This window comes from Populus nigra, chromosome 8, assembly GCF_951802175.1.
Source record: "Populus nigra chromosome 8, ddPopNigr1.1, whole genome shotgun sequence".
NCBI lineage: Eukaryota > Viridiplantae > Streptophyta > Magnoliopsida > Malpighiales > Salicaceae > Populus > Populus nigra.
This window is the reverse complement of record NC_084859.1, coordinates 14192817-14206649: the sequence shown is the minus strand read 5'-3', so window position 1 is coordinate 14206649 and position 13833 is coordinate 14192817. Positions and strand designations below refer to the sequence as shown.

The following is a 13833-nucleotide window of genomic DNA, read 5'->3' as shown; positions in this document are numbered from 1 at the left end:
ATCCAGCCCATTAGACAGAAGGTCAGATGGAGAAAGTTTATCTAAGATGATATCCGTTCTTTTTTTCTTTCCCTTTTCCATTGACTCAGGATTATTTTTTTTGGAATTATGTGAATTCACAAATGCATATTGCAAGTTGTAACATCTTAAATATGTAATAATTTGCCCTTTTCTCATCCTTGTGTGTAGATTAACCTCAATCATAAAAACAAATACGTTCTAAACAATTAAAAAAAACAAAGAAGACTAAACATGTACTTAGAATTTTTTTTCAGACCAAATACCCTGATTTGTCTTTATAGACTCTGGTACACTTAGTTTTTTTTTTTAAATAACCCTTAATCTATTTTAAAAAAAGTATTAGAATAAATTTTTTTATTAAGATGATATTTAAATAATTATCCAATTATTACATGGTTTTTAAGAAGATTAGAGTTTTTTATGGTAATTTTACCAATTATTATTTTTATTATTTATTTATTAATCTAATATGAATAATTTTTAAAAAAATTCTGATTAATATTCAATAAAAATAGAGTTTTTTCATATTTATTATCCTCAAATATATTGATATAGGTGCGTGGAAATGTTCAATTCATGACTTTTTTAAAAAAATTGTTTTCATTATTATAATAAATTATAAATTATAAAACAATACCTCTAATAAAAAAACTATTTAAAAAAATACATTAATAAGAAAAGGAAGTTTCTAATTAAAAAGATATTTTTTCTTCTTCAATTTAAGTTATTAGGATTTTTACAAATATTTTTTTAATTGTCATTAACTTTTATTCAATAAAACATACTATTAATAAAAAAAATGGTATGTTATTTGTCAAAACCAAAAACAAATCATGAATGATAAAAGATAATTTTTTAAAATATATATTTTTTTCTACTGAATGCATTTTTTACAAATATTTATTTTAATTGTTGTACAGTTAAATAAGAATATACTTTAAAAGTACTCCACGCCAACGGGCCGACACTGCACTAGTGGTACTGTAAAAGAGCATTGCCTTTTAACTGTTCAAATTTGAACACATGGTGCTAAAAAATAAATAAAAAACAACGATGTTCAACTATTCATGTGGATTGGTTTACTTTCTTCACTTTCTCGACACTCTGAGCCAGGGCTGCATTACGTCACCGTTTGGGAACGATTTAAAAAAATAATAATTTTTTATATATTTTTTATCATTTTGATATACTTGATATATTAATTTTAAAAAAATAAATAAAATATTATTTTAATATATTTTTTAAAATAAAATATTTTAAAAAACAATCATTAACATATTTTTAAATATCCTAATATAATTATTATTAAAAAACTTTATTTTTTAGAAACCTAAAAGAACAAATATCAACTTTCAAAAAATCAAAATAACAACGAGCAGAACATTTACCTTTTGTATACACGTATTTTGCATTGATTGAATTCTTTATTATTAAGTATCTTTTTCTTCCACCTGCAAGTATCACTGATATTATAGAATTGCTTTGATATTATAGGATTGCTTTCAAAAGTGTTATTAGCAAAAGCTAATTGCAGAGGCATTTTTAATGTAGCATGTTTTAATGTACTGTACACTGTAATAATATTTTTACTATTTTGATCCTCCCACAAAAAAAATTAACAACAGCTATTAGCTAAATTAAAGTTTTTTTTATAATACACATTAGTCATTATTAAATTACTCAAAGATAAATTTTTTTTTTCATTTTAATTGTATAATAAAACGATCAAAATTCTCCTATAGAAAAAATAAACTAAAATGGAAGGATATTTTTGTATATATATAATGATTTTTTTGTTATTATTAAGTGAGATAAGTAACAATTTAGTATTTGATTAAATATAAAAAAATAAAATACAAAGAAACAACTAAAATGCTCTTGGAAGCTAAAAAATTAAAATTGCCCTAAAAGGATTTTTTATATTTTTCACAATGTTTTTTTTTGTTATTATCGAGTTAGCTGAGGAGCAATTTAGTATCTGACTATACACACACACACACACACTTGTGTGGTGCATTTTCCAACGTGTAGGTTGCGCCTCTCAGAATTCAAAAATGTTATTCCACTATATCATTAGAAGCATCGCCGCGTCTTTTTTTTGGCGGTGCCATGCATGTCGTTGATGGCGGCTTGGTTTGTCATCGTAGGCCATTTTTTTCTTTTTTTTTTATCTCTCCTCCCCTGAAAATTATAATTTGATCATCTTTGTTGTTATTGTTTCAACTCCAATCTTTATTCATTTAATTTCTAATTTTTTTTGGTCATTTTATAGAAATTTTATTCGTCTTTAATTTCATCGTTCAATCCCAATTTTCATTTTTTTTTCTAATTTGGTCTTTATTCTTTTGATTATTTTTTTTGTCTTTTTTTGAATTGATTTTTCTTTGCAATTTCACCCTTCGATCAAATATTAATTTGAATTTTTATTTTGATTTTAATCCTCGTTCTTTTTATTATTTTTTGATCCTTTTATGACATTGATTTTTCTTTTTAATTTCACAATTCAATAAAAAATAAGATTTATTTTGTATTTGAATTTTAATCCTTATTATTTGAATTTCTATTTTTCTTTTCTATCCTCAAGGTGGCCAGATCTTCTTACTCAAGCGGCAATGAGTGTCACCACTAGTATAGGAGTGAAGAGGATATCATGGGGCTTCATATCCAACAACCCATGCTCCACCAGTAGCAGCAGCGCGTAAATCCACACACTAGCAATGGTGCATAGTACACATGCCACCACTACTCTGGCAACACATTTGACCTAATTTCAGTATATTTTGAGCATGCTAAACGCCTCAAAAGGTTGATTTATGAACTTAAACCATGTGATATATTCGATGATAACATACAATGTGTCGTCGACCTGCCTTGTGTCCTTCGTTCTAAAAAAAATATATGTAATTAAGTGTGACTAAATTATGCTAAAATTGAAAAATTCTAAAAATCTAACCATTGCAATTCATATTGTTTTTTTTTTTTTTTGAAAAGATGAAATACGGTTACAATTTTATTTTTACGAGGCTTAGTTTTTGTTAATTTAGCAAAAAAAAAAAGTCCAAAATAAAAAATTGATGAAAAAAAGAAGCACAGTGAATCCATAAAGAAATGTTCTATAATAATATAATGATAACTGAGCCCCACCTGTTCAGTTAGAACTTGCCTCGGGAAGAAGCGTGTAAACGAAGAGTTTGGTTCTTACAAGGCAGGTCCCTCCCTCTCTTTTTGGAAAAAAGCTTTTGATATTCTTAAGAAAACATGAGAACAGAAATACACACTGGACCCACACCAATGAACCGTGAGATTGTAAACAATGACGTAAGACTTAGATTAAGATTTAATCAGACAGCTAAGATTTGCTGTTCTACGATAATATGATGTCCTATATGCGTTCTTTTGCCGACAATAGAAAATAAATCAAAAAACTAAAACCGTGGGTGGTGGTGTGCCTTGGAAACTATCATAAATAATAATAATAATAAAAAAAAAACAGCAAGAGCTTGGTTCCTTGTTCTTCCTTTATTAACCTTAATGGACTCAAAGAACAGGGTTTCGGGTCGCCTTTCAATTCTCTCCTCCTCTTTCATAGCCTCACTCTTTCAACTTCCAGAAAAATAATTTCTTTCTGGTGTTAATTGAATCTCTAATTTCTCTGCAATCGTTGATTTAGAGCAGTCACTAGTTAAACGCAAACAGGAGTTAGAGAGCGTTCGAAAGTTTCGATCTTTTTTTCAGGTATGGAATCTAATGAAGCTCTTATTGTTCTGCATCAACAGATCGTGTCTTTCCTTTCGATTTTCTTATGTTGTTCCTCAATGAAAACATATTTCTGGAGATATCGAAGGATGTCTTCGCCGTTGTTCCTTTTTTTGCCTTTTTTTTTGGCGTGCTAGCGCTAGCCGTGTGATCCTTAATCATGGCGAATTTGAACGGTCCAGATCTTACTAGTAAATAGCATTTAAGGAGGCGACGGTTTGGATTGATAGTAACTGGAGACAAATTACATAAAGAGTTCATTCTATGAGCTGGAGCCAACAGCGTCCTGGAATTTATTTTTTTATTTTTCGTGTCGTCTTTACTTGAAAAGTCAATACTGTCCTCTTGATTGAGTGCGCCATAAAGAGAGTGGACGCGGGGTCATTTATGTCATTCCGTGGTTGCAGTTTTATTAATGAGTTCGATCTTTTCTTGTAATTCCAAATTTTCCATGGGTTATACCCCCCAGATTACTCTTTATCACCTTAAATACCCCAATATCACACTCACGTCTCCGTTTCTTTAGGAGGCAGTAAGAGGGTATATCAGTCAAGTAGTTAATATTATGAACCGTAAAATACACAAACAACAACTACCCCTCCTCTATAATAAACGATACGGTAATTATAATATTGATAAGAACACGCAGAAGACACGATCTCACTTCGTTCTCCTGAGATTCGTGAGAACATTGAGATTACAAGAACTTGTTTGAAAGTCCTAACCCTAACTGTTGTGTTTGTTTGATTGTAGAAACAAGAAATAAAACATGGGTTCTGAGCAAAACGATGGCACAAGCTTCCCACCAGCAGAGCCAAAGCTTTGTGTTAATGGGTGTGGATTTTTTGGTACGGCTGCAAACATGAACCTTTGCTCCAAGTGTTACCGTGACCTTCGTGCCGAAGAAGAGCAAGCTGCCTCTGCCAAGGCTGCCATGGAAAAGACACTGAATATCAATCCAAAACAAAATATTGATTCTAAGGTTGTTGTCGATGCCCCTCAAGTTGTGGTGGCTAATTCCGAGCAGTCAGTTGTGTCTGCTGAAGCTTCTTCGTCAGCAGAAACTGTTGTTGCTGGTGGTGATCAGGTGCCATCAAAGCCGGCAAATAGGTGCTTTAGCTGCAATAAGAAGGTTGGTTTGACAGGATTCCAGTGCAAGTGCGGTGGCACTTACTGCGGGACTCATAGGTACGCAGAGAATCACGAATGCCTCTTTGATTTCAAAGGTGCTGGCCGTGATGCAATCGCGAAGGCAAATCCTGTGATTAAGGCTAATAAGGTGGAGAGGTTCTGATCCGGATCCTGATCCTGATCCTTAATGGGTTGTTGAATTTGGTATTGCTCTTTATTTGGGTCCAGTGTTTTTTCAGGGTTTGGGTTTTAATTAGGAATTTAGTGTTAGCTGGTTTATAATGGTTGCTTCTTATACTGGTTTGGTTGAGTGTTTTATGGGGGGTGGTTGGGACTCGGAGGAGAGCACCAAGTGAATGTATTCGAGGGCTGTGGATGGTTGATTCCCTAATAAAGTGGATCAATGTTGCAATTTAGTAATTTACTCTGAGTGGCTCTCCTCTTTTGGTACTCATAAAAGTCTTTACCACATCAAGGTGTATCTCTACTCATCTGGCTATTTAATATTTGCATGCCTTCTATTTTATTTATTGTTCCAGATTGTCAGTTTCTTTGTTATGTTTGTACTATAATATTGTGGACTCTCTGTGGCTGGATTCTCCCTGAACGCCTGTTCTTCTCCTTTTGAATGTTTTCACTATTATAATTAATGGAAGCATGGAATCCCCTGAGTATTCAAATCAGCATCAAGCTTTATGCTACCCTTTGTTGTCGTTCCCCTGTACATGTATAAAACAAAGGTTCATAATGTCCAATAAGGGAAATTCTGAGAGCGATGGTTGGAGTGGTTCTTACCATCTTCTTGGGATTGTGTTGATTTGTGATTTGGCAATATTGCCTGGACTAGCTCTTGCTGCTTCACTCATTCTTGTGTTATGAAGGTGATGTTGCTCTACGGTGAAATTTGCATCCATGGAAGTTTTTATAATTAGCAGCATGTGTTCTTAAGAGAGAAATGGGCTGAATGAGGAAAAGGTTACAGGTTAAAGCAAAAGATCCTATTCCAGAAGCAGCTAGCCGGACCCTAGTGGGACGAAGCACTGGCTGTTACGGCCTCTGTGCTAGACCCCGGTGGGACGATTGAAAAAGTGAGGATAAAAGCTTTTAAGCTGGAATCTGTATGGAGCTGTCACGCTCAATTAAGCGAATTATCGGTCTTCGTACTCACTTGCCTTCTGTCAATGTTCTTTGCAGCTAGACCCCACTGCAACAGAAACAATGAAGATGAGAACCTTTTGGGGCTGGAGTATTTTTGGGAACCTATCACAGTAAAAAAAGAAAAAAGAAAAGCGAAATAGCACACGCAAAAAATATATTTAGGGATTTAATATACTTGATCAAGTTGAAAATAACATCTGCCTAAGTTGCAAATGCCAGAGTTCAAAATGCAATTCGTTTTTTTTTTAACATGCTTTATATAGTTGCTGATTATTGATATGCAAGCATAAACTCCAATTATAATTATGAATGATCTAGAAATTCCCCAGCAGTGTCCAGAAGAACTATAATATTGTATTGTCAGCAATACTTACAAAATTAAGACCTCGAAATATATGTAATATGTATACTTGAGCATACAAAATCAATTGATACTTTGTCATATTTGATGGAGATTTTAAAATTTATATCCAATCATGTCAATTTCATGCAATTAACCCTGTAAACATTAGATGTAGATATTCTTTTTAATAGACAATCACATAAAGCATCTATGTCGATTGACCTTTCACGTCCTATCATAGGACCCCGTCTATCAAAAGACTAGTCAATATAATGGCATCCTATAGTATAAGTGTCATCTCATCAACATGTAATTGGAAGATGCATGTCTTGTGCTTTCATCGCTCAACCAAAACTACAATCAATATGTGATAAAGATGTATGTCACGCAACTAACTGATATTAAAAAAAACTAGCATTGATAACAAATGAGCAAATATACTTAGACAACTCCATTAATGTATGTTGTTGAGGTGTTGCAGGATCACTGCCCTAAAAATCAAGCAAATTAGTCATTTAAAAGATTAAAGTAGTTAAGATTTCATAGTTTACAATATTTAATTAAAATAGTTATTTAAAAATTCTACTAATCTAAAGATTTGACCTCTCCACTCCAAATAGAATCGATCTATAATCAGGTTTTGCCTCAACAACTGAGTGGTCTTGTCTGTCGACAATCCTAGAAGCAATAAAACCTCCTCTCGTTTGAACCATGCCTCCCTTGATGGGTTAATTAAAGTGCATAATTTAACTTAAATTAACACTAATCTAACAAAATAATCTTGTTAATTCATAATTAACAATCCAAAATCATTGATTATTTCACAAAATAACATAATTATTAACTTAAATTATATCTAATTAATCTAATTATAAAAAAAACCCTAATTCAAAACACTAACATTGTATAAAATTAAATTAACACATATTAGTATAAATTACATCAAATTAATAAAGGTAAAGTGTTCAATATACCTTTAAGTATAGAATGTGGATGGTGATGGGTGACTGGTTGTGGCTCTTTTAGCCAGAAATCAGTTGACCCGTAGTGGAGAGAGAAGGGAGGGGACGATCTCGGGCTACAAAGTGAGATGAGTGATCTTATGGTGTTTTGGAAGTGTTTTGCAGTGGCGGGGGAGAGAGAAAGAGAGAGAGGTCATTAATGACAGAGAGAGGAGAGTGGCTATGGGAAGACATTGAAGAATAAGAGTACAAAGAGGCTCTAATTATTAATTTTAAATAAAATCACATATGAAAATTGTGAAAGAAAAGATGTAAATAATATCTATAACTCCCGTGTGACCTATAAAAATTATGATTTGTTAAACTGTATTACATTCTTAAATATTTTTTATACCATTTTTTTTTCACTGATAGAAACCCAAAAAAACTCTTTTAAGGCTGGTGGCCTACTGTATATTTTAGGACCCGTGAACGAATTATCTGCCTTGACCAGTCCAAGTCTTGTATTTTTCCTGAGCTCATTGAGCCTTTATCAATTTTGTTTGAATTGTACATGTCCACGTTGAAACGAGGGTCTCGTGTGTCGGACCGGATCGCTTCCAGCTTGATAGCTTCTGGAGTTTCCCGTACTGAAATTGCGAGGAAGTGTTGTAGCAAGGAAATCGCATCAGTTTAGAACAAAGCCACAGGCCCACAGCGGAATCACATCCCATATATATCAAGGAATAATATTTGAATCTCGGTGTATATATAGGCAGGGACTGTAAAGACTTTGTATAGGTTGTAGAATTGAGTATGGAGTGTGAAGGTTTTTCTTTGTTATCTTCTCTAAGAGCTTAAAGTTGTGAGCTATATATCACTTTTAGAATTACCTTTTACGATGGTATAACTGCAATGGATGATTTCCATGGCGGATGAGCGGAACCTTATGATTGTCTTAGTCTTCTTTTGCTGATATCCATGGCCCTGTCTTTCATCACGTGCTTCTCTTTGCAACTTGAGAAGGGTCTAACCAAACTCGTTGGCTCGTTATCTTTTGTTCTTCTCTTGAGGGTTGATCAGTGATGGTCCAATGGGGCGGCAGCCCTTGCTTTTAATGGGTAAAGTTGTTAACGTTATCATATCAGTTTTTCGATCTTCTTGTCTGTGAATGAACACTAAAATATTGTAATGGGGCCACCAATACTAGAGAGCATGAATTTGGTAGCAGCCTACCTTCCTTCTACCTTCCTGCAGTTCCATTCGTTGTGCCCAGCTGGTGTTTCATTTATGAACAATTATTTTCGTTCCCGTGGCCACATCAGAGAGAATCTACATGGCACGAACTGGATTCTATGAATTGCGAGAAGTACTCTTTTCAGGGCACTTCGAGGACCGCAAGAAACCGAGTGGTCTTTGATCGACGTAAAGTGAAACGGGGAAAACTAAAAGCTTCCCTGTAAGGCCTGCCATGGTGGAGCCGACCCTAATCTTTCCATGTCTACAGTAAAGAACTTTGAGGAGTGACTTTGATGTCATGCATCCAACAGTGAATGGAAATCTCTATCAATCAACCTAACTACCCGACCTTTACCAGCTTTTGAATGTAAAAGCTATGCATTTGATGGCTTTAGGCAATGTACATTGGAGCTCGTTACGAAAGAAATTACACTGCTCGGTCCGTGTCCTTGGGCCATTGCCATATGCCTCTATCCATCTTCTTTTGGTCCCTTTGATGGTGCAGTGGTCCCTAAAGGCATCTACAAATGGATGTGCTAAATGGAAAGTTAAAAATAAAAAATATTAATTTGGTTTTTCAATACTTATCTACATGCTAGCTATAGGAGAAATATTAAATAAAATCTTAAAATATAATTTCTCTTATAAGAATAATTATTCGTAGATATCTTGTAAAAATACCAAAACCTTACATAACATTATTTATTACAATGATATTTTTTCACTTATTTTTTTTCTTTTGATTTTTTTTTAAATTTATGTTTTTTCAGTTTACATTATATGAGATTATCCTTGTCTCATAACTCGAATTATAGGTTTGACCAATTCATCTAAGTTGACTCGGGTTGTTTTTTATTTATTTTTTTAATTATATCTTTTAATATTGTGTTGATCAAGAATCGTTTGAGTTATTTTTAGACCCATCAAGTTATCCAAATCCTATCAAATTGTTAAAATAGTTATGTATCAAATATATTAAAATACAATTAACCTTTTCAAATAATTTTCAAAATTAAAATGCACATGAAAAAATAATCATATTTACACTATTTAAAAAGCTAAATTACTAACTTCTAGTACAATTCTACATTCTTTGACATGTCCCATGTGTGCCCAATATGATTTTTTCCCCTCCGTGTAAGAAGTTTTTAACACGAGGTAAATAATCAACCATGCTATAGGCTGCCCCGTTCTTTTTTTCTTTTCCGATGAATGAATAGTAGCTTTCTTTTCTGTTCCATGGAACAATTTTATTGAAGTTTGCTGGATGACGACAAGGTTGAAGTTTTTCAGTAACAGCAGGGACCAAGGAACAAGATTTGATAAAGTTCCTATCTCCTTGAAACAAGTAATTGTTGAATTTCCCTGAGGTTAAGGAAACGCATCGACGAATAGCGTCCGAGGAAATAGACATGCCAACCAATGGTAGAACAGCTCTAGTGTTAAAGTCATTACTTATTCTTCACTGTTAATAGCTTTTGGTAGGTGGAAATCTGATGGAACCTCCGACCATGAAACTGCTCGTCTCCATCTTCTCTAGGCTGATTTGAGCTCCCCATCCTCATCAGCTACAACTTAAAATGCAAGCAATTGAGTGCCACATGATAAGGCATCATGACCCACCATGTGTAACATAAGGATAGCACCCTGAAAATATAACTTTAACCTGCTTAAATGAATGTTAGCGGATTTAATATTGCGGTAGCAATTGCTTTTTAAAGTATTTTTATATATAAATGCATTAAAATAATTTTTTAATTTTTTAAATTTATTTTTAACATCAACACATGAAAACGATATAAAAATAACGTTTAAAATATAAAAATAAACAGATTTTTGAATTATATTTGCATGAACGGTGCAAATTGAATTGACAAGCACTCTTTCACATGATTGCAAGTTCATAGCATTTTATCTTAATTGACGTGTTTATCAAGCTTTTCAATCATGTTATAATCTTGTTTTTTAATCTTTTTTTAGGAAAATTCAAATTTAAATCATTTGATGCAGTCTCAAATGATTTCATCAACTAAAAGCTGACTAACAATTGCCGATCAAGAAGAAGAAATAAACATTTTAGAAACTATTAACAATATTCTAAAAGGTATGGAAAAATACTATAGCTTTCCCACGCATGTACTTATATATTATAATTATAATGATATAATAATAATAAAATATACTAAAATACTCTGAGTTGTCTTTTTTTTTGTTTTTTATTTTTATTTTTTTTACGTCTTTATGAGTTTTTTTTTTGCTTTTTTTGTGTTTTTTCTTTTAATATTTTTTTTAATTTAGTTTGTTAATGTTAATTTTTTTTATTTAGTTATCATATTTTTATGACACGGATCCAAAGTTTGACACGTTAACCTGAAATTTTCTTTTTTGCTTTTTAATTAATTTTTTTGTTTAGTTTAGTTTGTTAATATTAAATTTATTTCTATTTAATTATTATATTTTCATGACACGTATCCTGGGCTTGACGGGTTAACCTGATTTGACGGTTTAACTCAGTTAACTCGTCAATTTTTTTTTTATTTAGTTATCAAACTTTCAAGACACGAATCCAATGTTTGACGGGTTAACCCGGTTAATTCAGATTTTTTTTTTCTTCATTAGTTTTTTTTCTTCCTATTGATTTTTTTTATTAATCTATTTAATTATCATATTTTTATGACACGACCTTGCAGCCAGACCCACATCTAAGACTATCCGGTCTGGTGTTGCGGTCAAACTCACTTAACTTAGATAATGTAAGTTTAATGTTATTATTGATATTATAAATATTACTTTTGAATTAAGCGTTGTAGGCAAAATCAAAACTCTTGAATATAATTTTATTGAAAAACTTAATCTTTTAGATTTTTGTTTTTTTATGCAAAAAAAAAAAAAACTCGCAAGTCATTTAACTAGTTTCATAGCCCAAAATATGTGTATCAATTCTCAAGCAAAAGTTCCCTCCTTTATCGAGGAAGGGTGTCAAATGGGTGGGATCATTTTCTTTTCATTGTCCGCGAAGCTTTCTATCATTGTACTTGAATGACAAATGAGAAATCAATAGGAGTGCGTGTGTGATTTGAAAAGACAATTGATTGAATTAAGGCCTCTATTAAGATCCTTGTAAAAGGATGTCGATTCCCTTTAATCCAATCCAAGCTTGCCTCTATATATAATGTTTCAAACCCTAGTAAAGGCTATTAAACTTTTTTGCACCTTTGAATTTGAATGTTTTGGATACAAATAGTAGCGGCCTTTTTCAAAATTTCTCATGCGTTCTTAGTTTCCCTTTTCCATACAAAAGCTATCTTTTATATTAGTTTGCAACCCAGCTTTTCCCTCTTTTCCCTCTTTTCTTTTTCTTTTTCTTTTTCTTTTGGGTGCCTTTTCACTATTCTTTATGGGTAGGGCGGGACACTTTGTTTTTGTTTTTGTATTTTAAAAATATTTTTTAAAAAAATAAATTTTTTATTTATTTTAAATAAATTTTTTTAGTATTTTCATATCATTTTAATATGTTAATTTTAAAAATTAAAAATATTATTTTAATATATTTCTAAAAATAAAATATTTTTAAAAAAAATTACTACTACATCTCAAAACACCCCTTTAAACCTTTTAAATTTGTGGTGCTATCTTTCAAGAATGCCCTTCTTTGAATGAATTGATATCGAATCAACTGTCAAATGTCACCACTGCCTCTTAAGATAGTTTTATAACAACAATGCGATCACAGGAATTGTAAATTCACGCATTCTCCATTTAAAAAGGACTTTAGTTTTCTCTAGCTGACACAGCAAAGATGACACCCCATTTACTAAGCTTGTTGGTGAAAGTATTTTAAGCATAGTTTTCAGATTTGGCTCGATGACCAGACTGGTTTTAAAATCAGGTTTTGAATTTTGATCAGGTTGTTTGGATTAATTTTTTTTAAAATCAAAACAACATCGTTTTAGTAAAAAAAACAAAAATCAACAAGTTGCAACCGCGTTTTTGATCGGGTTAACCAGATCGCTAGGTCATACCGAGTTTTTTCTTCCTCTATTTTTCTTTAACATGTCCTGGTTCCAACCTCGAGCCGGCCGGATTTCAGATCTACCCACCAAACCAAGTCGGTTTCAAAACTATAATTTTAAATCAACCAGTCTCTACTTTTCTATATCATAAAAAGCATTCCCGCAAACTGTAAAAATAGTCTACAGTCTACTTAGCTAACACAATGTGCTAAAATCCATGTTCTTCAAATCACCCCCCCCCCACCCCCCCCCCCCCCTCTTTTAAATTTTGATAATTTCATCACACATGGCGATAATGTTACAAAATTCGAGTTGTTTAAGAATAGAGTTATTTAATTGTTGGATTATTGGTTGATCAAATATTCTTATAATGCTTTAATACCTCATAAAAATCTCATGTTAATGAATTTGAGGACCCTCATATACTTAAATCAATATATTTGCAAAGGGAAAGATTAATAAATATATAAAAAAGTATTAAATTCTAAAAATAAAATTATTTGTTTTTGTTTTTATATAATAATAAATATCATGTAAGAAAATGATATATACATGTTGATAGTGAAAAATTGTTAACTTTTTACATGTATAGTTCAAGAGGTATTTATATTTGTAGCTCATGTACCTCATCTTGTTGCTTGAGTTGAGGGACTTAAGAATCATTTTATCCTGATAGTATTAATGAGAAATAAATATTTTTTTGCACGTGTATTAATATGAAATAAATATCTTTGACATAAACATTAATAAGAAACAAATATCTATTATATATTTATTAATAAAAGATAAATATATTTGATATAAACAATAATAAACCTAAAATGTAATGGGCATGTACTCAAAGCTTGGGTTTAGACGATATCGCTTGAGCTAATAGGGGTACCAAGCATGAGCTCAACACCCTAGCCCAAAATGATGCTTGGAGGGGACCCAACACTTGAACTCGGGTATATTGTCTAAACCCTTAAAAAAAAGACATTACTTCTGAGCCCACAAAGGTGTTGGGAATGAGCCCAATAACAAGGTTCATGACCATGATTTGGGTCCAAACCATGCGTTCAAATGACGTTATGGACTTTCATGAATTGATTAATTTATTTGTAAGAAAAAATGCTAATAAATATTTATGGGATTATAAAATATGAAGTATATAAAAATATTACATTTTATATACAAACACTTTGAAAGATATTATAATTAATTTACTGACTATTACATATCCATTTATTTA

General features: G+C 31.9%; 1 protein-coding gene across 1 annotated transcript; it reads left to right on the top strand.

Annotated features, from left to right (window-relative positions):
• The first annotated feature begins 3471 nt into the window (after positions 1–3471).
• Positions 3472–5438, top strand: LOC133701920 (zinc finger A20 and AN1 domain-containing stress-associated protein 1-like). Its single transcript, XM_062126118.1, has 2 exons — positions 3472–3756; positions 4531–5438. The coding sequence occupies exon 2, from the start codon at positions 4547–4549 to the stop codon at positions 5069–5071; it is 525 nt and encodes a 174-aa protein (XP_061982102.1). The 5' UTR covers positions 3472–3756; positions 4531–4546; the 3' UTR covers positions 5072–5438.
• The last annotated feature ends 8395 nt before the right edge of the window (positions 5439–13833 follow it).